Source organism: Micrasema longulum, unplaced genomic scaffold (assembly GCF_059751315.1).
Source record: "Micrasema longulum isolate JH-2025_06_02 unplaced genomic scaffold, ASM5975131v1 h1tg001567l, whole genome shotgun sequence".
In the NCBI taxonomy this organism is placed as follows: domain Eukaryota; kingdom Metazoa; phylum Arthropoda; class Insecta; order Trichoptera; family Brachycentridae; genus Micrasema; species Micrasema longulum.
In genome coordinates this window covers 96,209-122,247 of record NW_028278750.1, presented here as the reverse complement: position 1 = coordinate 122,247, position 26,039 = coordinate 96,209, and the positions used below count along the sequence as shown (strand labels likewise).

At 36.8% G+C, this 26,039-nt stretch overlaps 1 protein-coding gene across 1 annotated transcript; it reads right to left on the bottom strand.

Annotated features, from left to right (window-relative positions):
- Window positions 1-1,733: 1,733 nt before the first annotated feature.
- Window positions 1,734-22,954, bottom strand: LOC148274823 (uncharacterized). Its single transcript, XM_088236509.1, has 10 exons — window positions 22,681-22,954; window positions 19,627-19,746; window positions 16,106-16,353; window positions 14,858-15,181; window positions 13,301-13,489; window positions 10,716-10,878; window positions 9,512-9,711; window positions 8,114-8,248; window positions 6,595-6,747; window positions 1,734-2,492 (listed from the first exon to the last, which is right to left on the bottom strand). Exons 1-10 carry the CDS (start codon window positions 22,825-22,827, stop codon window positions 2,396-2,398), a joined length of 1,776 nt encoding a protein of 591 aa, XP_088092635.1. The 5' UTR covers window positions 22,828-22,954; the 3' UTR covers window positions 1,734-2,395.
- Between the last annotated feature and the right edge of the window lie 3,085 nt (window positions 22,955-26,039).

The window sequence follows — 26,039 nt, the reverse complement described above, 5'->3', positions numbered from 1 at the left end:
TAATACAATAATGGTATACAATATATTCATAAAAATGAAAGACATAAGACTTCGAGCCAAACCATGCTAATCCAACTTCATCCCACACTGTTTAGTCGCGAAGAGAAGTAGTATTTGGAAGAAAAATATTAAGGAAGATATTTGGTGCAGTCAACCAAAACGGAGTGTGGAGCAGACGGTTTAATCATGAATTAGAGGCGCTGTATGGCGAACCCAACATTGGGCGATTCATCAAAATCAGAAGATTACAATGGTCGGGCCGTGTGCACGGAATGAATGATAACCGCACCCCGAAAAATATCATTTATACCACTCCGGAAGGCGGACGAAGCAGAGGCAGGCCAAAATGAAGATGGCTGGATAATGTGGAAGGTGACATAAGGGCGATTGGCCCGACGAACTGGAGGAGAGCCGCGGGGTGCGGGGACGAGTGGAGACACATTCTGAAGGAAGCCAGGGCCCACAACGGGCTGTAGCGCCACTGATGATGATGACGATGATTTTAAAATATTAAATAAACGCTGCTCTGCAGCACTGAAACTGAAATGACCACTTTACGCAATGTGCAACATTAACATTAACATTTCCTCAAATCTTCCATCTGTTGATTTTTGTGTAATAATTGTATAATTTATGACGGCTCGATTTCTAAATGTCCACGCGCTCTGTAGCTGCAAGACGTGGTGTAATCTAGCTCCTGTAAATTGATCAATAATCAAAATAATCGTAAATAATGAACTAGGGTTCCAACCGCCTATGGGCTCTGTAGCCGCAAGACGTGTTGGGATGTTTATCGTACAGCGCCTCTAAGGTGGGTTTGAACGAAAATGGCACTATCCTAAATAAATCATGTAAAATAAAAGATGAATAAATTATTAACTAGATTAGACTAAAGGTAAATGACAGGTCATAAGCCCTTAAAACGCACATTCACATTTCCTCGACTGTTTTATTTGTTGACTTTTGTGAAGTAAAAGAGCTGAAACCTTTATTATGTGAGTGAGATTCATCCCATTCCTTCACTGTTGCGACAAATTTAGAACTAAACTCCCTGGGGGGAAATCCAGCCTGTCTACAAACATTTGAACACACTCAAAAACTTTGTCTATTAAATTAACTGGTATAAGAAAAAGTATAAAAATTTAAAAAATTGTTTTCGGGCGTTGCCTAGTAGGTGAATCGGTTCAGCCGGGTGAATCTCACCCACACGATAAAGGTTTCAGCTCTTCTACTTCAGAGTAGGGGTAGAGAAGACTCAGAATAACACCCCAGGGCCTCGATTACGATGGGAGGATAAAGACGTCACACCTTCATCTTGACGGTATAGTTGAAGATAAATTCTCTCTAGCGATTACGAAGATATACTACCGACCCCACCTTCAAGTTTTAGGTATGATATGGGACCGATATGAATCAAGGGGAAGCGTACATCACGGTACACATATCCACGCTATAAAATGACAAAGCTTCAGTATGACGTCATAGTTGAAGATAAAAGTTTCCCGACCGACTACAAAGGTATACTAACGATACCCCCACCGTCAAGTTTTGATGTAAGTACATCGGTTTATACCGACGGGTCTAGAACCCCTCGATACGTTAATTTTGTTCCACCGAACAATTTTTCCTTTAATTACGATTTATTAAAAATTTTAATCGTTTTGAGGTTGGCGCTTTTTTCTTAAAAGCCTATTAAAAATATGAAAGAGAAATAAGTAAATTTTAGAGTCGAATTAAATTCCGACATAATTGTCAGTTTAATAAAACAAACGTCTGGATGCAAAAATTAATGTCGCTAGGTTCTGCCCTGTTAACATATAAGGTTATCTAGGCGCTAGAAAGTTACCACTGTAAAAAATAAATTTAGTTATTCTATTTTTTCCATCTGTTTTACTATCTTTCTGAGAGAACACATCGAGAGTCGGCCTTGTAATTCCTCAGTACTAACTACCTCAGTAGATAAATACAGACGATCGCCAATCAAATCGTTTTGGCAATGGCTAAGTCATATCCAAGCGCTCTTTTTTTGCTTGAATTGGGATTTATCGAAGTTAATAATTGCTTTAAAGTGGGGACTTTCTATCACAGAAGCCTATTTAAAATATAAATGAGAACTATTTTAAATGTTATTGAAAGTAAGGAATGCGGACTAATTTTTGCGGTCATTCGTTGGTTCATTTTGATCATATGATGTCGATATGACAAGTAGGTAGACCATACTGAGGTAAGATACAGATAGTGCAGAAGTTAAGTATGCCGTCTCGATATGTACAGATGAAGATAGCGTTCATAATTGAGGCCCAGGCGTTGCCTAGTATGTGAAATTATTCAATCATGAATCTCTTACTACTAACTAAAATAAAGGCTTCCATAATTTATAATCCGTCGAAAGAGACTAGACTCTTCCACTGGTCTCGATTTCCTGCATTGGAATATTCTGTTCTTCCGAGTTTTGCGTTATTTTTCTAACGGGAACAGCGCTCGGGTAAGACCTGAAAACACGAGAAAAATATACAAATTCATTAACAAAAACCGCAAACAAATATTTAAATGTACAACTTATAGTTACTAAAGTGACTGGCTCTTCAAAGAATTCTGAGTGTATATTGAGAACGGCAGTGGTTACACATCAGAGTAATGATGCGTAACGTAGAGAGAAGCCCTATCACTATGTTTCATAGAACGCAAGCGATGTTGGTTAGCAACAAATTGGCGGCCATTTTGTTTCGTCTGACAACATACACATAACGGTTCTATCAAATGCTTTTGTCGTTGTGCTTGGCTTTGTAAATAGTAAATAACTTGGATATTTACGTTATAATAAATAAAAATCCACTATGGTGAATTGCAGTATGTTTGGTTGAAGCAATAGGAGCGTCAAAGCTGTTAAAGGAGTCAGTTTTCACAGGTAATTGATTCCGAATATTTTCCCATGATTTACATTGATTTTTGGCATTTATTGTCCCGACACGTGTATTATGTTGCTTAAAAAATTTCCTTTTATCAACATATTTACTTCAGATACTAGTTTTTCTCAATTTAGGGGATAAATTTGTGAATTGAAGTATGTTTACTGTTGATAATGACAGTTGATTACGGGTAATATGTCGGGGCCGCACCAATGCCTAGGCATCCATAAAAAGTTTGAGTCTTTATCGAGGAGAGGTCGATTCAAATTTTACTCGAAAATAGCTACGTTAACCTTGACATCGCATCTAAAATTTCAGGCCGCTACGACTCGCCGTTTCGGAGATGTGAAGGACAAACAAACAAACTCAACACAGGACTTCGACCCATGGAGTTGAGATTTATGTCTCTAAATGTAACATAAGTGTATTGTGAATAAAATTAATAAATAAAGAAAAAAATAAACACAAACATATATATTCAGTTTTATAAAATAAATATAGACAAATTATAGAAAAATTGATTGGAATAACCCAGCAATGATAAATACACAGGTACCCATTTAAAAGTATTTACAATGCAAATTAATATCCATTTGGCGATTCTCGACCTGAGCACGGCACATTGTTTTGCTGCGAACTGTAGCTAACTTAATACACAATGGTCATAGAGTGGTTTTCTTAAGTTTGGGCTCCTCTATAGCTTGGCGCCAGGGGTGAACCGTCCGTATAATCGATTATTCGCAGCTTACCATTGTATTTCACTACCAATAATAATGTTTTATAGTAATTTTAATTATAGGAGAATAAATAAAATAATCTATATTTATTATAAATTAACGGCACTGTTTATATCTTCCTCAAAAAATAAATATAAGCTGCAAAATGCGCGCCCAGCGCATTGCCCGGTTCCGATTATTGCAGCTTATTTTTCAATACAAAATGTAAACTGTATTTTAACATTCAAAAACCCAGTGCGTATATTTTCCTCGCTAAGTTCACTCGCAGATTACTGATATTATTTCGAGCTTCTCTATTTGGAGAGTAGCATTTCGAGCGTTATTTCCTAAAGACCATTTTCGTTTGATAGTATTCTGTTGACATATGACGCCAGATTTTTAGTCCGCGCGTTTTAGCTAGTGGCGCCTCGCTCGGCGTCGTCAATTTCTTGCATTATTCATTCTCAGTTTAGAAGGAAACGAAGCTGACGGCCGGCGCGGCGCGGCGCGGCGGTCACGATGGTCACGTGACATTTTTGTCGCAATATTATTGCGAATATTTCTAATGAATGTTATTGTTATGTTATGTAATGTAATATGTAAATTTGAAATTATGTATTTTGGCATAAATAAATAAATTTAAATCTAATCTTATTGTTTTTTTTTAATTTTTCAGAAAAAAAATATATATCGTAAAAGAAAATTAATTTTTTTTGTGTGCATAATGGGAGAGACGTCTTACAATAAAATGTTTACTTTCTTTTATATTAGTACCTAAATATTTGCAGTATAAAATGTAAATTACAAACAAATATACGGTGTTTTTAATCAGTGCCAAACAAAAAGGAATTATGAAGATACTTATTTTATTATCCTTATTTTTTTAACATATTTTATTTTTTTAAACTTTTGCATACATGTACTGTCTTAAAATAATGGAGAATATACCTACATATTACGCAAAGTTATTAATTGTTGTTTGTTTGTTGGGTTATTGGTTAAAATTATTTTGATTAAAAATAAGTAGGTATTGCGTCTTCTGTTGCCAGCAGGTGAAACTGGAGCTGGAGGATGAAGTTGTTTTTACACAAAACCATAGAAAAAGAATCCGTGTACCTGTATATACTTTTTTTTATACGCCTCCACTCATTTGCGAGATTACTTATATGTGTGTATTATGTATGTACATGCAGGTACAAATTATGAAAAAAATTAAAGCTTACCCATAAAAAAAGTCACCGTTCGCCACTGCTTGGCGCTGAGGGTTAAACACATAAATAGATTCAAACCCGTAGAGCATCAAAAAGATCTCGGCATAATCATATCAATGGATTTAAAATAGGAAGCTCACATCGCATCAGTGGCCAAGAACGCCGAGTCAATGATTTACTCGATGAAAAAGGCATTCAAAAATATTACTCCAGAGATATTTTCAAAAATATACAAGACTCTTGTAAGACCTTTACTGGAAAATCCAAAGATGTGCTACGAAAACCCCTAAATTACTCAAAAGGATGCTCTGCCACGGTAGATTAAAAGCACTAGGAATTACATCATTGGAAGAACGATGGAAGAGAGGACTTTATTGAAACTTATAAGATACTCAATAATTACCAAGACTGCCTCCTGCATGAGATGTATCAATTAAATCCCAACATAAATTTACAGGATCCTAACTGGAAGCTCTATCGTCCTCAATTCCACCTTAATCCCAAGATAAACTTCCTTTCCAGCAGGCTAGTTTCAGACTGGAATAAAATACCAAGCCTAGCTGTCCATTCTTTCGGCCAACCGGTTCAAAAACCGTTTGGACGTGTAGGATTAGGTTGTTGAGGGGTCGGAGCTCCTACCCCAGTTAGAGATTGACAGAGAAGACACGAGGTTGCCGTTTGATGTTTATTTATTACATTATTTCACAAGAGTTTTACGGCGATGATGCGTTGAAGAGACTGCACTTGAACTACATACTGGAACTGAGTCACTTTGTCGAGCTGACTGGCGTTGCCACGCCCTGTGGTCTCTTTATATGCGACGTTGCTTTGTTGTTCATTTCTTCATGGTAGGGACGATGTGAATGTACTGCAGAACGATGCCCCTTAATTTCATGTGCAATACTGTTAGAGTTGCTGTATTTTTTTTAAATATATATTTGGACCCCTGTATTTTGTAGCCTTACGTGTCATGTACAAGGCTAAGGTACTCGGAAAAATCGTTTTTGTTTGTCTTGGAAATGGGATGTTCGATCACTGATTTTTGGTTATTACCTTTATGAGTCCAATCACCATTGTTGCAAAGTCTAAGAACAATGGCGCGTGATAACTACTTTTAACAACAGTGTGGATATCTGTTAAGGATATTCCATCTTTCCTGCATTCTGCTTCAAGATTATGGCGTTGTAAACTGAAAAATGGGCACTGAAATAACAGATGTTCGATACTCTGTGAAGAAATATCATCGCGTGGACAAGTCATCATTCCTTAATTTAAACCTATATAGGTAACTTCTCATAGCTCCGTGTCGGTAAAAATTTGGGTCGTTTCAAAAGTACTTTGGTGATGACGACGGAAGTTTGCAGCCAGCAGATCAGCCAGCGTCGGGTTTAGTGATTTTACCTGTGGAAGAAGCGCGGTAATGATCCTCCCAACGCTGCAGCGTATTTTGTTTTATACCGTGTTTAGGTAAGGGGAAATTTTGAGAAGAAAGGTGCCGTTCTTTTACAAGTTGCAGCTCTTGCTCGTTCATCTGCTCTCTCATTTCCTACGATACCAGTTGCTGTATTGGATTCTATAGAAAATGATGACATTGCTTTTTTCGGTTATAACGCAGTTTCCGGTGAAACGTTTTAGCAAGTGTGTGTCATAGATTATGGACTATGGACCGTTTAGGTGGTTTTTTGAACGAATGTTATTATAACAATCTCTCCGAGCATACATCAGAACGGAACGAAAGCAAAAATGAAACAAAGATACCTTAATAATTGGTCCTTGAAGCCGCAATTCTTCTCCTTATGTTTGGTGAGGTTGGACAGATAGTTGGCTCTGTAAGGACAACTGGAGCACGCGTAATTCTTTCTATTGTCGTGTGACCTCTTGTGGTTCTTGAGCCTCTGGCTAGTTGTAGCTCTGAAACAGTAAGAATATGATTGACAAATGCATGTAACAGTCGGCAACACCGTTGTTACTTTCAATTACAGATCCTTTACCATTCAATCTGAGCCGCTTAGTAACCAAATTTTTGCGTAGATATTTAATTTATACGAAAATTTTGTGTGGTTTTTATTGCATATTTATTTATTTAAACACTTACAGGTAAAACATTTAAGTTTGTAAGTGAAAATTCTTGATGGAAGTTCATTGTAATTTATTATATAAATAAAACACGAGTGATACTTTAATCCACAAATTTGGAATATCCAGTGACCGGTTTCATCGCTTTCGCGACATCTTCGATGTGTTCCAAAATAATAAAACAAGATTTTTCAAAACAAAATAAAACTGACTTAATAGAAACGCGCGTAATTAAATCCATCAAAAATAAAATTAAAGATAATCAACTTATAATTTCAAAGGCAGATAAAGGTCATTCTCAATAAAAAAAGATAACATTGAAGATAAAAGTCTTTCGACCGACTACAAAGGTATACTACCGATACCCCCACCATCAAGTTTTAATGTAAGTACATCGGTTTATACAAACGGGTCTAGAACCCCTCGATACGTTTATCTACGCATTAAAAGTGTCAAAAATGTTGTTCCGCCGAACAATTTTTCCTTTAATTACGATTTATTGAAATTTTTAATCGTTTTGAGGTTGGAACTTTTTTCTTAAAAGCCTATTAAAAATATGAGAGAGAAATAAATATTTTTTTAAGTCGAATTAAATTCCGACATATCTGTCACTTTAATAAAACGAACGCCTAGATGTGAAAATAATGTCGCTAGGTTCTGTTCTATTAACAAATAAGAGTATCTAGGCGTTAGAAAGATAATGGTTTAATGGTTTTCATCCCCCTATGCCCAGAATTCTCAGGTCTGCCAACAAACATACCAGTCTTGATTTATTTGATAACAAGTTGTCTTCTTTCAAACAATCACTGAATCAGATTCAATTGTAAACACCTCTCTCCCGCTTCCACTCCCACAAAGTCTACTATATACCATTGAGTCTTTCTATTTTTTTTATATTAATTTTCTGTCTTTAAAATGCCCATTGGGCGTATATACAAATAAATATTCCCTTCTCAAAAACGTTTTCCCTCTCTGTTTCAACAAATTTAGAATGTTCTTTAACTTAAACCAGCCAATGACAGGGCATAAGCGCATAAGCTGTAACGTGTGAAATCCACGTACCACACACGTCGCAGAGGAAGAGTTTCTCAGTCTGTTGGCCGCGTACCAGCGATAGTCGCATGTGCTACTCACGCGCCAAGCACGCCCCGCGCATCCCTCATGCACGCTCTGCGCATCCCTCGCGCACGCCGGACTTTACCTGTAATTGCAGGCATCGCAGGGAAATGGCCTCTCGCCCGTGTGCGTGCGCTCGTGAGCCCTCAGCCTGTTGGCCGTGTAGCAGCGGTAGTCGCACGTGCCACACACGTGCCGCGCATCGCCCACGTGGCGCCTTCTGCAAATCGTCAAACCAACACACGACAATCTTATCTATGCTATCTCAAGTAGGACATGAATTTGGAGGACAGTACAATGGACCGAGACATCGTCCCATAGATAGACAGGCAGACCATTATTTCCACATGACAATGGTCGCATTGTCGCATGACAAAGGGGGAATGATGGTGATGTACGAACACGAAAATAAAAATTTGAATTTGCATAAAATGCATACAATGATTTTTTCCCTAAATATTGGGAAATTTTATTTATATGGTATCACTTTTTTTAGTATGGCAACGCAGAATTTCAACTGTCATTTTCATCGCGGCAAAACTGTTTCACACTTTTGTGATAACTGTTTAAAGAATCTTCTTTCCAAATTATGTTTATAACTTCAAATAATATATCTTTCACCAAATTTGAAACTTTTTGCATCGTAATTTATTGATGTAAAGGCTTTATCTTTCATGCGTAAACCGCATGTCACAATTTAGTATTATGTCAAAATTAGACACTTAAACAAAATGGTCAATTACACTGAACCTACTTTGAATTTAGTTTGAGACAAAAATTTACACTTTTTTTTTAACCTTGTTTTTATTCACCATTTTTGGCAAACGCGGCGGCGTGCGGTTCGGCGTCTTTTGACAAATCGAATGAGTTTCGAAAAATTTTCATCGTAAAACCGGTTATGAAAAACGTTAATTGGGGGATATTTGAATGAGAATGTATGGAAAAAAATGGGACCTAAGCATTTCGGCGTAAAAAGCGGAAAAACGTAAAATCGAAGAACGTAAAAACGAGGTTTTACTGTATAAATAATTGAATAAATTGCATATAAATACTACATTTTAAATCTCTCATTTTTGCATGTCATCCCCTATGCACCATTAGGTGCGGGAAGGGAATAATGATAATGATGATTGGGTACATCTGCATATTATGTACATATATATATGCCTGTATATTTTTTTTTCTATTTAATATCAATTTGTAGCCTTGGTAAACACAAGAGCTTGACTCTTTTTTGGCAAGTTCAACCTGAATCGTTTTATTTTTTATTTCTTTATGTATTGTTTTCATGTTAAATAAAGGTTTTCTTATAAAAATAATTATAAAGGTAAATTGTGAAGGGCAGAGAATTGTGCCCTGCGGTACTCCAGACTTACCTTTTTCGAAAATGCATATAAGGTCTATAAGTGTCTAGATTTTTACATTGCCTTCTCTAAAATGTTCCATCTCCGCTGATTCCTTATCATTCCGTCTACCTCCTCACCTGTGCAGCCGCAGGGCGCCGGGGGTGGAGGACGTGAAGGGGCACACGTCGCACGCGAAGGGGCGCTCGCCCGAGTGCACGCGCTCGTGCGCGCGCAGCGCCTGCCGCGTCTTGCCACGGTACGCGCACGCCGCGCACGCGTGCGGCCGCGCCGAGTCCGCCCGGTGCACCAGCGCCACGTGCTTGGCCAGGTTGGACTTCTGCGCGGGACAAACAAACGAACCGTGAAATCGAATCAAAACCGACAAGTAGAATCACTTTGCAAATCAGAAAGAAATATATTACGAAAATGGCGCTACGTTTATAAAAATTGATCATATGTTACATGAGGATAAGGCGATCAGTCCTACGCTTCGGGTGCCAGTCTGGGAACAATAAAATATTGCATTGTAACCCTTCCTTTACGGTGCTGTGTAGTCGTAACTCGTAACATAAAATTGCAAAAAGAGTGCTTGGATTCGTCGCGCGTCGTTGAAAACATTGTTACATTTTATAGTGCATTTTGTCATCCAGTGCCCGAAATTGAAAAACATTCATATCATATTGAAGGTAGGTGTCCATTGTCCATTCCATGTTCCTATCCTTTCTTCAAATATTTTCCTATCACAAAACTGAATAAAATTCGTTTATCATTTACAGTCCGCCTTTTCGTTAACACTGTCCTGAAGAATGTTTTCGGACAGTTAATATCCTCTTATTCTTATTCTTAGAGGTGGGGATCAGTGCTATTCAAACTCCTGACGTCACTGCGACCTGTGAAGATCTATTGTGACAGGACCCCGTGAATAGTTCTCGCTCTCCAAGCCCAGGTCTATAAAGAGCCTGGCTACTGTCTGGAAGGCGAGAGTTTACATTTTGCTAAATCTCTCCTCCAAGCCCACATCCGTAAAGTATCGGGCTATTGGGTAGGGGGCAAGCTCTTTAGCATACTTTATTAAATCTTCTAAGAGCAACTTTTTATGCCCCAATGTCCAGAATATGTAGATTAGTCAATTCGTCACACGACTTGGAATTCTTTGGGATAGATCTTCCGGCTTTTCGTAAATCTCATCGCCACTAAAACAGTTTGGGATGAAGATAAATTGACATGGAACTACACCCGGATATTTGTACCGTCCTATTGTCCTGTCCTACGCATTTGAGGCTGCTTGCAGGAGCAGAGGCAAGACAATATTGTTCTGTCTATTATTAGACGATAACTCACCTGAATGAACCTCATGGCGCAGTGCTCGCAAACTTGCGGTTTCTCCCCCGTGTGTGTCAGGAAGTGCATTCTCATTTGATACGAACTGAAGAACGTCTTCGCGCACTTTGGACACGCGTGCGCGCGCACATTGTCGTGCGTACGCATTATGTGGTGCGCCAAACTGCAAACAAACATTCAATGGGTATTATAAAGCTTTTTAAACAAGTTCTGATTTTTTTCCTGAATGGGTTGACATCAAGATGAAGCTGTTGAGAATGTGGTCTGGAAGTCTGGGCGTTTACAGAGCTTTTGATCTATCATCACTTGACACACTGCGTAACATTCACCATTCTGACAATAAGTATTGCCAGTGTTGCTGTATGTAATGGAGTTAGAGATTGACAGATGGCACTTGAACCACACGCTGGAACTGAGTGACTGCATTGAGCTGACTTTTAAGGCTGACTGTTCGGGCTGACTGGGTACTACCACGCCCTGTGGTCTCTTGTAGGCCACGTTTTTTTTTTCTTCATGTCTCCATGATAGAACGATGTTAATGTACTGCAGGACGATGCTCTCGCCGTTTTGTGCAATACTGCTAGTCTTGTTTCAATATAAAATTATGACTTGCTTCATCAGTCGTTGCGCTATACTTCAGGTGAAATGATTTAGCACGTGTGTGTGTCATCGATCAATGGACTATGAATACTGGCTCGAGATTTTCGGTATTCCTCAGTTAGGATCGACGTCTCACTCTCGCTGCAATAGGTATATTTGTGAGACAAATTCACGCGTCACGCAGGCCAACAGCAAAGTAACCTGTACCACTGCCACAGTACGCCAGTTGTGCTCAATGGTTTTATCATGTTTTTAGCAATTCGATTTAAAATATAATCGCTTTTGACTTTGAAGTCTCTCATATTTTTTGCATGTGTATTGACTTCACATCACCGTAATGCGCGGATGTTTTTGGCACATTTTTTTTTTAGTTCCGTGAAGTTAGCTTAGGATTGGTTGGATTAAGTTTCACAATAAAATTTTTTTTTTTACTTAACTCTAATTTAAACAAAGGCCTAGCTTTCAACCAAGCAACACATTGAACGTTGAGTTATCGGAAACGGCCTAGTCATTTAGTTGAATGCTGGCATCTAATGAACAGCCTATCCGCCAGACCCCGAAACTTCAGAGGAACATTTCTCATGGTAAGCTTTAAAAAAAAATCTTGACAATTAATTTCCATAAAGTCATTTAAAAAAAAAAAAATGATTTCCAAATGGAGCAAATCTTTTATTTCTCGGACCAGCACCCCTACTTCTCCCCGACAAAAAAAATGCGATTAAAACGTATTTGACCAACGAAGCGATACGCACCAGACGCGGACAAGGGAAGCGGCTGGGTAGGAAGAGTGGTAGGGGTTTGTGGAGGAACTGCTTGTCCGAGAAATGAAGTATTTACTACATTTTGAGATTTTTTTTTTTTTTTTTAAATGACTTCTTGGAAAAAACTTTATTATGATTTTCTTTATAGCCTATTATGAAGAATGATCCTATGAAGTTTCGCGGTCTGGCCCCAAAAACCCGTGTATATTTGTCTCCCTCTCACTTCTGTTTAATGTACTTCATAGTCCTAACGCTCCTATATACCTGCGTGAAAAATTTCAACGCTCATCAGCTCATGGTTTACCTCTTCGTTCTAATTCTCAAGGCACTCTCTTAATACCCATCCACAATTCCTCTTTCTTCTCTAACTCATATAGTGTCCATGCGGCTCCACTGTGGAATCATCTCCCATCCACCATCAGAGATGTTACTACATTATCTCTGTTTAAATCATGTCTGAAGAAACATCTCCTTTCTCTTCCTTAATCTCTCCTCCTTTCCTTCTTCCTCTTTTTTTCCTTTTTCCCATCGAGTAATAGTTTTGATTTAAGGTGATTTATAAACAAATACGTTTATTTATATTTTTATATGTCTTTGGCTTTTTAATCTTTATTTTCTATTGAATATGTTCTGTGACTTGAATAATAAAAATAAAACTTTTATTTTATTGGTTGGTTGGTTGGAAGAAATTACTATTTGGAAATAAGCCCGCCAATGTACAAATAACATTATGTACAAAAATTTAAATAAAAAAAAAGAAAATAAATATATTTCCTTATTTAAGGTATTCTCCAACCCTGTTGTAATTTGTTAATCTTAATGACTCCCGAGGGGGTGAAATCCAGTCTTTTGTCTACAAACATTTAGACAAACTCAAATATTGTAATGAAACCAACTGGTCCAAGAAGAAGTTTAAAAATTGGAAAATTGTTTTCAGGCGTTGCCTAGTGAGTGAAATAATTCAGTCAGATGAATCTCTTCACAACAATAAAGGTTTCAGCTCTTTAACTTCACTAAAATCAACAAATGGAAGAATTGAAGAAATATAGATGTTAAAACATAGGCAAAATGGTGAATGGTACCATGTGTAAAGTAGCCACTTAAACCAGCCAATGACAGGTCATAAGCCCTGTAAATGCCCAGACTTACATATCCATGGCTTAAGATATTCTCCATCCCTGTTGTAATTTGTTAATATTTGGGTAGAATTATGAAAAATCTTACTTCATTTTTAGTTTGCAAGTGTAAGTGCAGCGATCGCACTGGAATGGTCTCGCCACACTGTGCTGAGTCGCCATGTGCGTCCGCAGTATGGAGCCAGTGTTGGCCCGGTACGGACAGTCGGAGCAGAGAAACGGTTTCTCCCCGGAATGAACGACCAGGTGTTTTTTCAGCTTGGCCACCAGAGAGCATCTGCAACCATTCAAATATATATGCAGGTGGCCAAATACTTGACGTAAAAAAATACAGGGTGCAGAAGAAAAAAAAGCAAATGTGCCTCAACCGTTTCTGAAATATGATTTTTTCATTATTTTTTTGTTGATTTCGCCTTTTTTTTGGGACAAATATTAACCTTTTTAATGATTTTTTTTTCTTCATTTGTTAAATTATAAGTATGTTATTGATGGAAAAAAGTAACACCTGCCGTTCAATCGGAAGTATTATTAAATTCTCACTTTTTATTGATAGTATTTCTCAATGGTATATCGGAGACGCCGACAATGATATGTTTTTATGATATTAGGTGTAAAGAGCCACATGGTATTTTTAAAACTTTTAAAATCTAATCTATATCCCACATTTCCTCAACTCTTCCATCTGTTGACTTTTGTGAACTAACAGTTGAGGAAATGTGGATGTTCGAACATGGGCAGAATGGTGAATGTTACACAGTGTGTAAAGTGGCCACTTAAACCAGCCAATGACAGGTCATAAGCCCTGTAATGCCTAGACTTCCATATTCCCTTCTCAAAAACTTTTTCCCTCTCTGTTGAAATATAATTTAAATTTGGATACTAAATTGATTAAATTCCCAACAAGTTCTTAATTTCTACGTGTTAACATATTTTTAATGCATTTTTGGTAATGTTTAAAAAATTTAACCGACATTCGAGACGTTTTCGAAAAACGGATTCTTGCACAGAATGCACCGCTGCCGGCGGGTAGCGTAGAGTTTGACATTTGCAAAAAGAATTATTTATTTGAAAAATTATTAATTTATGTTTTGGAATTCAACCACAAACAAGTACCTAGGTACCTACATATCAATGAAAAGTATTTTTCCTTTTATACGGAAAGTTTTTGCACGTTTTTACGATAGTCCTTTTTCTTTTATTATTTTTTATTTATTGACGGACTTATACAGTCTATTTTAACACGTTTTCTTATACTAAATACAGGTACAAATGAAATAAAATACAGCGAAATAAAATTAAAATTTATTTCAACAGAGAGGGAAAAAATTTTGAGAAGGGAATATGGAAGTCTAGGCATTTACAGGGCTTATGACCTGTCATTGGCTGGTTTAAGTGGCCACTTTACACACTGTGTAACATTCACCATTCTGCCCAAGTTTGCCCAAGTTTGCCAAGCCCTGTAAATGCCTAGACTTCCATATTCCCTTCTCAAAAATTTTTCCCTCTCTGTTGAAATAAATTTAAATATGAACAACTCCCTAGGTGAGTTCAGTAGACTCAAATCAGTGTTTGATTTCTAATATTATAACTTTAAAAATGGAGTTCTACAAAATAAACACCAAATGAATCATTAAATAAAACTTACTTATAATTACATTGGTCACAGCGAATATATTTTTCTCCCCAGTGACTCACAATGTGTGACTTTATCATCTTGAAACCGCCAGCTTTATACTCGCACTCGGGACATTTGAAATAGGAACTCGCGCAGCTGTCAAACTTGGCGGATCGGCTGTCAAAAGTGACAGTTTGGCTGTCACAAATGACAGCCTGTTCCAGCTTCGAATCCGGCGGCAGCAGGTTCTCAAACTGTCTGTCCGTGCTCACGCAAATGTCGTGCAATTTGAGAAGGTGCTTTTTGGCCATTTGGAACTTTTGGAATATGGCGTAGCAACTCGGACATTGATATCTGCGAAAAAAAAAACAAAATGATATATTACAATATTTGGAGTTCACCATCATCATTGTCCGAGTCTAGGCATTTACAGGGCTTATGACCTGTCATTGGCTGGTTTAAGTGACCACTTTACACACTGCGTAACATTCACCATTCTGCCTATGTTTGAACATCCACACTTTCTCAACTCTTCCATCTGTTGACTTTTGTGAAGTAAAAGAGCTGAAACCTTTATCATGCGGATAAGATTCATCCGGCATAAAATTATGACACTTATACCCAAACGCTCAGTCCTGCCCTACGTGTATCGAGTCGTTCTTTAACCGCCAGCCGGATTTTGACGTGAGATTAACATTTATTTCGGAATCCTAAATCTAGTGTAAAAACACCTTTTTAAATAAATATTTTATTAACATATTACAACAGAGATGAAGAACATTTTAGAGAAGATAATAACATAAAGGTCTAGGCAACTACGGGAGATATGATCGGTCATTGGCTGGTTAAGGTGGCCACTTTACACACTGTAACATTCACCGTTCTGCCCATATTTGAACATCTATATCCCTTCAATTCTTTCATCTGTTGACTTTTGTGAAGTAAAAGAGCTGAAACCTTTATCACGCGGTGAGATTCATCCGGCTGAACCAATTCATCTACTCGGCAACGCCAGAAAACAATTTCCCATTTTTTATACGTTAGTTCAACAATGTTTCGAGCGTGTCCAAATGCTTGCAGACTGGCTGGGTTTTCTCCCTAGGGAGTAGTTCATATTTAAATTTGTTGCAACAGAGAGGGAAAACATTTTAGAAAAGAGAGTATCGACCATCAGCTTACGCTTCATGACCCAGTCTATGAAATAATTATTTTGTGCCAGCTACACATGGTAGGCAAACACGCTAACCACTGGGCCACGAGCTTGACTAAGATACTCACATTTTTTTAAAACCTCGTTCATCGTACAATTGCTCCTTGTCCTCTATGTCGTTCATTTGTTCATTTCTTTTATTTTTTCGTTTTTTTTCTTTTGTTTTCTTATGTTTCTTTGTTCTCAATGTCTGTGTGACCACTTCGTCGTTATCGAATGCGTCGTCGGAAGCATTTTCATCCTTCACTACGGCAAGATCCTCTTCAATTTTCAATTCTGCTTTTAAATCGGCGGATTCCGATTCGGCGAGCAACTCCTGCAAAAAAATCAAAGACTGATGACATCCAGACATTTCCAGGGCATATGAGCTGACATTTGCTGGTTTGGGTGATCATTTAACATTCACCATTCTGTCCAATTATTGTTTTCACATTTATTCTATTTTATTTTATTAAAATTAATATACATTTTTACCTCAGAGTAATAATGCGTAACCTAGAGAGAAGCCCTACCACTATGTTTCATAGAACGCAAGCGATGTTGGTTTGTTGGTTAGCAACCAATTGGTGGCCATTTTGTTTTATTTGACAACATAAACATAGCGGTTCGATCGGATGCTTTTGTCGCTGTGCTTGGCTTTGTAAATAGTAAATAACTTGGATATTTACGTTATAATAAATAAAAATCCACTATGGTGAATTGCAGTATGTTTGGTTGAAGCAATAGGAGCGTCAAAGCTGTTAAAGGAGTCAGTTTTCACAGGTAATTGATTCCGAATATTTTCCCATGATTTACATTGATTTTTGGCATTTATTGTCCCGACACGTGTATTACGTTGCTTAAAAACTTTCCTTATATCAACATATTGACCTCAGATACAATTTTTTCTCAATTTAGGGGATAAATTTGTGAATTAAAGTATGTTTACTGTTGATAATGACAGTTAATTACGGGCAATATGTCGGGGCCGCACTAGGCATTCGTATAAAGCTTGAGTTTTTATCGAGTAGAGGTCGATTAAAATTTTACTCGAAAATAGCAACGTTAACCTTGAAATCGCATCTAAAATGACGCGCCCAAATTTCAGGCCGCTACGACTCGCCATTTCGGAGATGTGACGGAAAAACCAACAAACTCAACACGGGACTTTGGTTCCATGGAGGTGGAATTTATGTATCAATAAATATAACATAAATATATTGTGAATAAAATTAATAAATAAATAAAAACATAAACACAAACATGTATTTTCAGTTTTATAAAATAAATATAGGGGAATTATAGAAAAACAGATTGGAATAACCCAGAAATGATAAATACACGGGTACATATTTAAAAGTATTTACAATGCAAATTAATATCCATTTGCCAATTCTCCACCTGAGTACAAACCATTTTTTTGCTGCTAACTGAAGCTAACTTAATACCAAATAGTAATTTAATGGTTTTCCTATGTTTGGGCTCCTCTCTAGGTTACGCATTGTTACTCTGAGATTTTTACACTTTTAACATTTCAATTTTCTTATTTTTACTAAAACTAAAATCCCACCAAGTCACTTTCTGTAGCTTGTTGGTGGAGATTTATATCAATACTAACTTACATAATATTATCTAAATTTATAAAAACAATCAATTTACAGCCGGAAAGAAAAGTAATATGTGTTTTTCCATCTCAATGGAAGAAAGCAAACATCACACCCATATTTAAATCTGGATCAAAAAATGACGCAAACAACTATAGGCCAATTTCAATACTATCGACATTCGTTAAATTATTTGAAAAAATTATTTATGTAAAATTATTCCATGCAGTAAAATCCTATATCTATCCTCAACAACATGGCTTTTTCTCCGGACGCTCGACCGTTACAAACCTTACTTTATTTACAAATGATATTTTAAACACAATGGAAAGTGGTTTCCAAACTGATGCTATATATACTGACTACAGTAAAGCCTTTGACAAAGCTGATCATTCAGTCTTAACACGCAAACTTTTGGCTATAGGTATACATGGTGATCTTCTGCGCTGGCTGATATCATATATTAGTAATCGATGTCAATCGGTAGTAATTGGTGGGTATAAATCTGACTGGGCAGAAATCTCCACTGGTGTTCCCCAGGGAAGTCTACTCGGTCCCCTATTATTTCTTATATATATATATATAAATGACATTGATGTTTGCTTTCGTTATTCAAAATTTCTTCTTTATGCCGATGATATGAAAATATACGCTCAAGTTAAATCTCGAGAAGATTGCCTCATGATTCAAGACGATCTTAACCGTCTAACTGACTATTGTATTGAAAATAAACTGTTTTTGAATATAAATAAATGTGTCTGTGTTACATTCACAAGGAAAAGAAAAATTCTTAATTTTGATTACAAACTAAACAATAATGTACTAATGAGAAAGCACGAAATTAAAGATCTTGGGATTGTTTTAGACTCAAAACTACTTTTTGAATCGCATATCAATAAAATTACCTCCAAAGCATTGAGCATGTTAGGTTTCATAATTCGAATGAGTAAACACTTTGATAATCCAAAGGCCCTTGTTTCATTATATTATACATTTGTCAGAAGCCATTTGGAATACAATATTTTGAGTTTGTCCAAATTTTTGTAGACAAGGACTGGATTCAACTCCCTGGAGAGCTGTTTATATTAACATATTACAACAGAGATGAAGAACATTTCAGAAAAGATAATATGGAAGTCTAGGCATCTACAGGGCTTATGACCTGTCAATGGCTGGTTTAAGTGGCCACTTTACACACCGTGTAACATTCACTATTCTGCCTATATTTGAACATCTATATTCCTTCAATTCTTTCATCTGTTGATGTTTGTGAAGTTAAAGAGCTGAAACCTTTATTTATGCGGGTGAGATTCATCTAATTGAATTATTTCACCTGCATACTAGGCAACACCTGAAAATGTTATTTTTTCAATTTCTATACTTTTTTGATAATATTAATGTTTGGATAATTTATATAGCGCCATTTTTGTGAAAATCACCTCAAAAGCGCTGTACAATAAATAAATATCCCAACACGTCTTGCAGCTATAGAGCGCATGGACGGTTGGGATTCTAGTTCCTCGTCTCCAATTATGATATATTACAATTATGATATATATGAGCTAGATAACTGAACGTCTTGCAGCTACAGAGCGCATGGACAATAAGAAATCCAGCCCCTATTTACATTTTTTTTTGACAATGAAGTTTAGAGTTTGAGTGATATTGTAAAAACAAAATAAAAAGCAAATCTATTTATATATATTCCCTTATATAAGGTATTCTCCATCCCTGTTGTAATTTGTTAATCTTAATGACTCCCGAGGGGGTGAAATCCAGTCTTTCGTCTACAAACATTTGGACAAACTCAAATATTGTACATAATAAATTATCGTCATCAATATTTTCAGTGGGTATATTAAGTTTGTAATTGATGAATCTAAGGAATTTACGTTGTACTCTTTCTAACTTTAAAATATGAACATTGTAATAAGGTGACCAAATTGGTGAATTGAATCCTAAATTACTTCTAACTAAGGCAGTAAAATAAAATAAATAAAAAATACCTTGGATCTTGTTTGAAGGTAAGAGTCTGCATATTCGCATTTCATTTTGAATGCATAAGCTTGTACAGTTTCTTCTGTACACTTGAGACAAATTTGTTTAAAGAAGCCATTCTCCCCCAACTAAAAATATTTTAAAAACATTTAAAAATAACACAACGCAGGAAAGCTGACGAGATGAGATCTCTCAGACAATGTGTGGTAAAGTATTTAACCGGGTTGTGGTCCCGTGGCGAGTGCAGCGGACTCAGGGATCAGAGGTCCGAGGTTCGAACCGCACTCTACCGCAATATGATTGGCATTTTCGCTAGTTCGCCCGCACCTAGAGTATTCCTGTTATCTGGTCTCCGTATTATGATGTTCACATCAAGAATATTGAATCAGTTCAACGTAGATTTTTGAGAAAGATAGGCTGGAGGTTGGGCTTATCCGGAGACCAATATACGTATAATGAGTTAGAAACTACCTTAAATATATCTTCTCTTCGAGGGCATCGAAATAAATCCGACCTTCTAGTCCTATTTTAAATTCTCAACTCACTCTTTGATGCGCCTGAACTACTGAGCTCGATAAAATTAAATATCCCAACTAGAAACCTCAGACAAAACTTACTCTTTCATACCGATAACCATAGAACTAACTATGGTTTTCATTCCCCTATGCCCAGAATTCTCAGGTCTGCCAACAAACATACCAGTCTTGATTTCTTTGATAACAAGTTGTCTGCTTTCAAACGATCACTGAATCAAATTCAATTATAAACACCTCTCTCCGCTTCCACTCCCACCGAGTCTACTATATACCATTGTGTCTTTCTACTTTTTTTATAATAATTTTATTTGTATAAATGTGTCCTTAAAAATGCCCATTGGGCGTATATATAAATAAATCAATAAATAGTAAGTTATTTACAACTCAAAAATGTTTTGAGAATTTCCAAATGTTTGCAGACAACCTGGATTTAAATTTGTTGCAGCAGAGGGGGAAAATGCTTTTGAGAATGGGATATGGAAGTCTAGGTATTTACAGGGCATATGACCTGTCACTGGCTGGTTTAAGTGGCCACTTTACACACGTGTAACACTCATAATTCTGCCTATGTTTAAACATTCTCATTTCCTCAACTCTTCCATCTGTTGACTTTTGTGAAGTAAAGGAGCTGAAACCTTTATCATGTGGGTGAGATTCATCCGGCTGAACCAATTCCCCTACTAGGCAACGCCTGAAAACAATTCATATTTTTAAACTTCTCATATCAGTTAGCTTAATCAACAATGTTTTGAGTATGTCCAAATGTTTGCAGACAGGCTGGATTTCCTCCCAAGGGAGTTATTTAAAATTGTGTTCAGGCGTCGCCTAGTAGGTAAATTGGTTCAGCCGAGTGAATCTCACCCGCATGATAAAGGTTTCAGCTCTTTTACTTCACAAAAGTCAACGGGTGGAAGAGTTGAGGAAATATGGGTGTTTAAACATGGGCAGAATTGCGAATGTTACACAGTGTGTAAAGTGGCCACTTAAACCAGCCAACGACAAATCACAAGCCCTGTAAATGCCTAGACTTCCATATTCCCTTTTCAAAACGTTTTCCTTCTCTGTTGCAACAAATTGAGATACGAAAACTTGGACTTGTTCAAAATGTTGTCGATAAATGATTAAATAATAAAGTACACTCTTTTAACCTACTCTCCAAAATTAATCTTGATGTCCCCTTTCGCGTGACAAGAAATAAGTATTTATTCCATCTGCCAGTCTGTAGCGCTAACTATGCGCAACACTCTTTCCTCTGTCTATATATTCTTGCTCTAACTATAATGATTTTTTTCATCTATTGATTTGTTATATATACGGCCTAAGCCAATTACTACAGTTAAATGAAGAAACATAAATGCAAGAAACTGAACAAAAAGAACATAAAACTATGTAGCAAAGGCAAACAAGGGCAATACAATAGTGGTATACAATATATTGGTAAAGACGAAAACATACGACGTCAAGCTAAACCATGCCAATCCAACTTCATCCCACACTGTTTAGTCGCGAAGAGATCTACGAAAAACCGGAAGATCTATCCCAAAGAATTCCAAGTCGTGTGATGAATTGACCAATCTACACATTTTGGACATTGGGGCATAAAAACCAAAGTTGCTCTTAGAAGATTTTATAAATAGCAGATTTTGACTTCTGGTGACACGGTTGGGAACATGAAAAGAAATTGATTGCAACAGAGATGGGACATCACTTAAAGCATTAAGTATTTTGAAAATGCATATAAGGTCCATCTCAGTTCTACGTCTCTCCAATGAAGACAGATTAAGAGATTCCTATATTTCAAAATAGGAATAATTAGATATTTATTTATCTATATATACACCCAATGGGCATTTTTATGGACAGATTTATACATAGAAAATTATTATTAAAAAAGTAGAAAGACTCGATGGTTTATAGTAGACTTTGTGGGAGTGGAAGCGGGAGAGAGGTGTTTACAATTGAATTTGATTCAGTGATCGTTTGAAAGAAGACAAATTGCTATCAAAGAAATCAAGACTGGTATGTTTGTTGGCAGACCTAAGAATTCTGGGCATAGGGGAATAAAAACCATAGTTAGTTCTATGGTTATCGTATCGGTATGAAAGAGTCAGTTTTGTCTGAGGTTTCTAGTTGGGATATTATTTAATTTTACTAAGCTCAGTAGTTCAGGCGCATCAAAGAGTGAGTTGAGAATTTTAAATAGGACTATAAGGTCGGATTTATTTCGACGGTCTTGAAGAGATGTATTTAACATGCCTCTTAATTTATTTAAAAATAAATTACGAGTCATTCTTTCTGGCAGCACACACCTGAGCACGTACTCCCACACAAACACACCTCTACACATACTCTCATACAAATACACACACACACACCCTTTTGTTGTACCACAATTTAATTTGTATGATTTTTCTTTAGAAACTTCGCTGGTCTGTCTTTAAGCCGTATCTTTTTTATGTTATTATATCATTGTCGACTGTTTGTTTCTGTAAATAAATAAATAACAACAGTAAATAAATGTCTCGCCTGCATTTCGCAAAACGTCTTCAGCATTTCAAAGACGGTGACAGAATTCGTTGGTTTAGTATCAAACATTGAGACCAAAGCGTCCGAAGTCTCGATGCAAATTCTGCAAATGTCCGCCGTACGCTGCGACGGCCGGCCTAAATCCATCTTGAAAAGTATTTCAATTATTAATGTTTCAAAATTACATTCCCAGATTTGCACAATATTTAAAACACAAACTCGGCACACGATTTTGAATAATATTTGTTTGGCGTTTGACGTTTTCACGTTTGACGTTTGTGACCATAGAAATCAGAACGAGCATAATTTTCAATTCGAATAATCGAATGAATCGACTATTCTATTAATTCGAGTAAGAGTTCGAATGCAGAATCATCATCATTCTTTTTCCGCACCTAATGGTGCATAGGGCACTGCAGTAGTACACAAATCGCAGCGTATGTTGATCATTTTTGTTACATGAAGGTTATATAATCAGTCTTACGTTTAAGGTGCCAGTCCAGGGACTATGAAATATTCTAGTGTAAAAACTGCTACTACTAATACTACCATCTCACTGTTTCCCCGTAGGGAAAAGCAAAGAGAATGAACCGCCCCACACGTCTATCCTGGCATATATTTCTAGCTTCTTCCACATTCATACATGCTCTTTAGTTCTGTCTGCTAATGACTAGACCAGGCAAAGATTTTGGCTGATCTTATCATGCCGCGTCTTTCTTGGTTGTCCTTGTCATTTTACCGTTCATTTTCGCCATATAAACTTGTTTTACCATTTTTTCGTCATCCATTCGTTCTACATGACCAAACTATCTCAGGGACCCTTTCTTAATCTTGTCAATTAAACCTGCTCAGATTTACACTCTCACCTGATTTCATCATTCGTAACTCTGTCATACATCAATTTCCCACACATTCGTATAGTAAATATTACTCACATTATATTATGTACCTTCTATGTAGGTACAAATATATGATATTTTTTTATAGCTTACCTGTAAATAAAATCACCACTCGCCTCTGCCGTCGGGGCCGCCCTCTGTAATTCGTCCCCTCGGCCATTCCCTCTATTATGTGATGCAGGAAGAGATTGCATTTCAACCGCGTTCACTCGGCTTTCATCCTTTCTCTGATAGTTCCATGTTTCACTTCTATGCGTAAGTGTTGGAACTAGAACTCCGTTGTTTTAAATAAATCTTTCGTGCCAACCATGTCGGGAATCAAACCCAAGACCTGTTGCATGGTAGGAAACTGCGCTGACCGCTACACCACGCGGCCGAATGCAGAAACACATTTGAATTATTTGGTGTTTTTGCGACAAAAAATAAAACTATCACGCCGCTTCCCCGTATGGGTAGGCAGACAGTTTAGAACGCTATATCATTGTGTCTTTGCATGCAGACATCGCTTCTTTTATATTCGTGCATGTTCTCATGCACGTACCTACGCCTTTTGACTTGTCCATCTTCAACCACATCCATACATACGATTAGGACAAATGATACAAACATACGGACAATTATTTATTATATTACAAAATATTGTAAGACCATGATCCGGATTCCATTCAATAGATTTGTATAAAAATGGTTACTGGGTTTAGGACGAGAAAAATCAGAAAATTTACTCAAAATGCATTCTTAGATAATAAGTGGCATAAATTAATATTGTATAACTGTATAGTAAATTGTAAGATTGTAGTAAATGGAGATAGTTTGAAACAGGTCGAAGAATTTGTATATCTGGGTAGTATGTTTACTAGAGATGGAAATATGGACAAGGATATTGAAAGGAGGGTTAGTGCCGGTAACAGAGTTAATGGTGTCTTAAAGTCTGTCGTAGCAAATAAGTGTCTATCGCAAGAGGCTAAATTAGCAGTTCATAATGGAGTTCTGGTACCAACCCTAATGTATGGAAGCGAAGCATGGAGTTGGAAAAAAAGGGACGAAAGTAGACTGAATGCTGTTGAAATGCGATCCCTCAGGCGAATGTGCGGAAAAACAATGTATGATAGGTGCCCTAATGTCGAAATTAGAGCAGAATGCAAGGCTGAGTTAAGCATTATCGACAAAATTAAGAAAGGTCTTTTGCGATGGTTCGGTCATGTGGAGCGAATGAATGATGAAAGAACGGCTAAAAAGATTTATGATGCGAATGTGTCTGGTTGTAGAAGTCGAGGAAGGCCGAGAAAGACATGGCATGATCAAGTACAACAAATTCTTGAAAGTAGTCATGTGAAAAGTCGGAATAATCGACGTGCGTGCATGAGAAGATGTATGAATGTGAAGGAAGCAAAGGAAGTGTGCCAGGACAGAGTGGTGTGGCGTTCTATCCTCTCTGCCTACCCCTCTGGGGAAATGGCGTGATGGTTAGTTAGTTAGTTAGTTAGTATAGTAAATTAACCAGTAGGTAGTAATGTTATTGTTTATAAAAATAAACAATAACATTACTACCTAACAAAACAAGAGAGATGAAGAACATTTAAGAGAAGGTAATATAGAAGTCTAGGCATCTACAGGGCCTATGACCTGTCAATGGCTGGTTTAAGTGGCCACTTTACACACTGTGTAACATTCACCATTCTGCCTATATTTGAACATCTATATTCCTTCAATTCTTTCATCTGTTGATTTTTGTGAAGTTAAAGAGCTGAAACCTTTATTTATGCGGGTGAGATTCATCTAATTGAATTATTTCACCTACTTTTAATTTAATTATTTAATTCAATTTAATTATTTACCTGTTGATAAATTACCTGGTCCATGAAGAAGTATAGAAATTGAAAAAATAATATTTTCAGGCGTTGCCTAGTATGTAGGTGAAATAATTCAATTAGATGAATCTCACCCGCATAAATAAAGGTTTCAGCTCTTATACTTCACAAACATCAACAGATGAAAGAATTGAAGGAATATAGACGTTCAAATATAGGCAGAATGGTGAATGTTACACAGTGTGTAAAGTGGCCACTTAAACCAGCCATTGACAGGTTATAAGCCCTGTAGATGCCTAGACTTCTATATTACCTTCTCTTAAATGTTCTCCATCTCTGTTGTAAAATGTTAATGTAAACAGCTCCCCATGGAGTTGAATCCAGTCCTTGTCTACAAAAATTTGGACAAACTCAAAATGTTGTTTATTTTTGCATAAAAATGTCTGCCTTAAAACAGGTTGTACCTAGTTAGGTAGACTAGACATGATCCAGAGAAATCTTTTACCTAAGTGTGTATGTAGTAGATAAAGTCATAGTTATTTTTGTTAATAAACTATTATATTATTATTATTATTAATTAAGGACATATTTATGATAAAAACATGTTGATGACTAAGGAAAAAACACACAAGAATTCGGACGATTAAGA